This window comes from Sphaeroforma arctica (genome assembly GCF_001186125.1).
Source record: "Sphaeroforma arctica JP610 unplaced genomic scaffold supercont1.11038, whole genome shotgun sequence".
Lineage (NCBI taxonomy): Eukaryota > Ichthyosporea > Ichthyophonida > Sphaeroforma > Sphaeroforma arctica.
In genome coordinates, this window is record NW_014029520.1 from 1 (window position 1) to 870 (window position 870).

The 870-nt window shown below is 45.7% G+C and overlaps 1 protein-coding gene across 1 annotated transcript; it reads right to left on the minus strand.

The window, feature by feature from the left end:
* Positions 1 to 571: 571 nt before the first annotated feature.
* SARC_17511 (hypothetical protein) lies at positions 572 to 739 on the minus strand (the record flags this gene model as incomplete). The annotated part of the gene is made up of 1 exon (XM_014288397.1): positions 572 to 739. A coding segment is annotated over one exon (168 nt), but the record flags the coding sequence as incomplete, so codon positions are not given.
* Between the last annotated feature and the right edge of the window lie 131 nt (positions 740 to 870).

The following is an 870-nucleotide window of genomic DNA, read 5'->3' on the forward strand; positions in this document are numbered from 1 at the left end:
TTCACCTATGAGCGAACATGTGTCATATACACTTATACCTATACCACACACACACTTATGCCTATAGCCCCCACACACTGACTTCACCTATGAGCGAACTTGTGTCATATACACTTATACCTATACCACACACACACTTATACCTATAGCCCCCACACACCGTCTACAACTATGAGCGAACATGTGTCACCTACACTTATACCTATAACACACACACACTTATACCTATAGCCCCCACACACTGTCTTCCTTGTAGTCGTACTACTGTTTCATAACAATAACTGTACTACACCCGCGACTGATTGTCAGTCACTCCCAGAGACACTCCATAGACCCACAGCCGCAGAATAGCGACATACGACCTTTCACCAGTGGAATACAACCGCTGGCAGTTAGCGTGCACACATAGTGAACTGCCTGTGCGCAATCGTACAGCACTTGCTGGCTATGACCAACCAACGGTTTACATGCATGACTCCACACACACCACCTCTTTACCGTTACCATTACCACACACTCCTTCACCACTACGACACACTCCTATACATTAACGCACACTCCATTACAGTACCTTGCCAAGCTTTTCAGCACCCCTACTTGGTCCACAGAGTGTGCGGCGTAGTTGTTGGAGAGCATTGAGAGCTGTCTGTAGCTGTCCCTGCAATCCTCCAACTGCGAGTGTTGTAGCAGCATCAGCCGAACTAGCTGCCGAGCTCTCCTCCTGCGCAACATATGACATGTGCAATCGCATATGTGTATGTGCGTGCGTGAAGGGTTGGTATGGTTCTGTAAATGCATATATATATATATATATGTATATATATATATATGTATATGCGAAGGGTTGCTATGGTTCTGTAAATGCATATA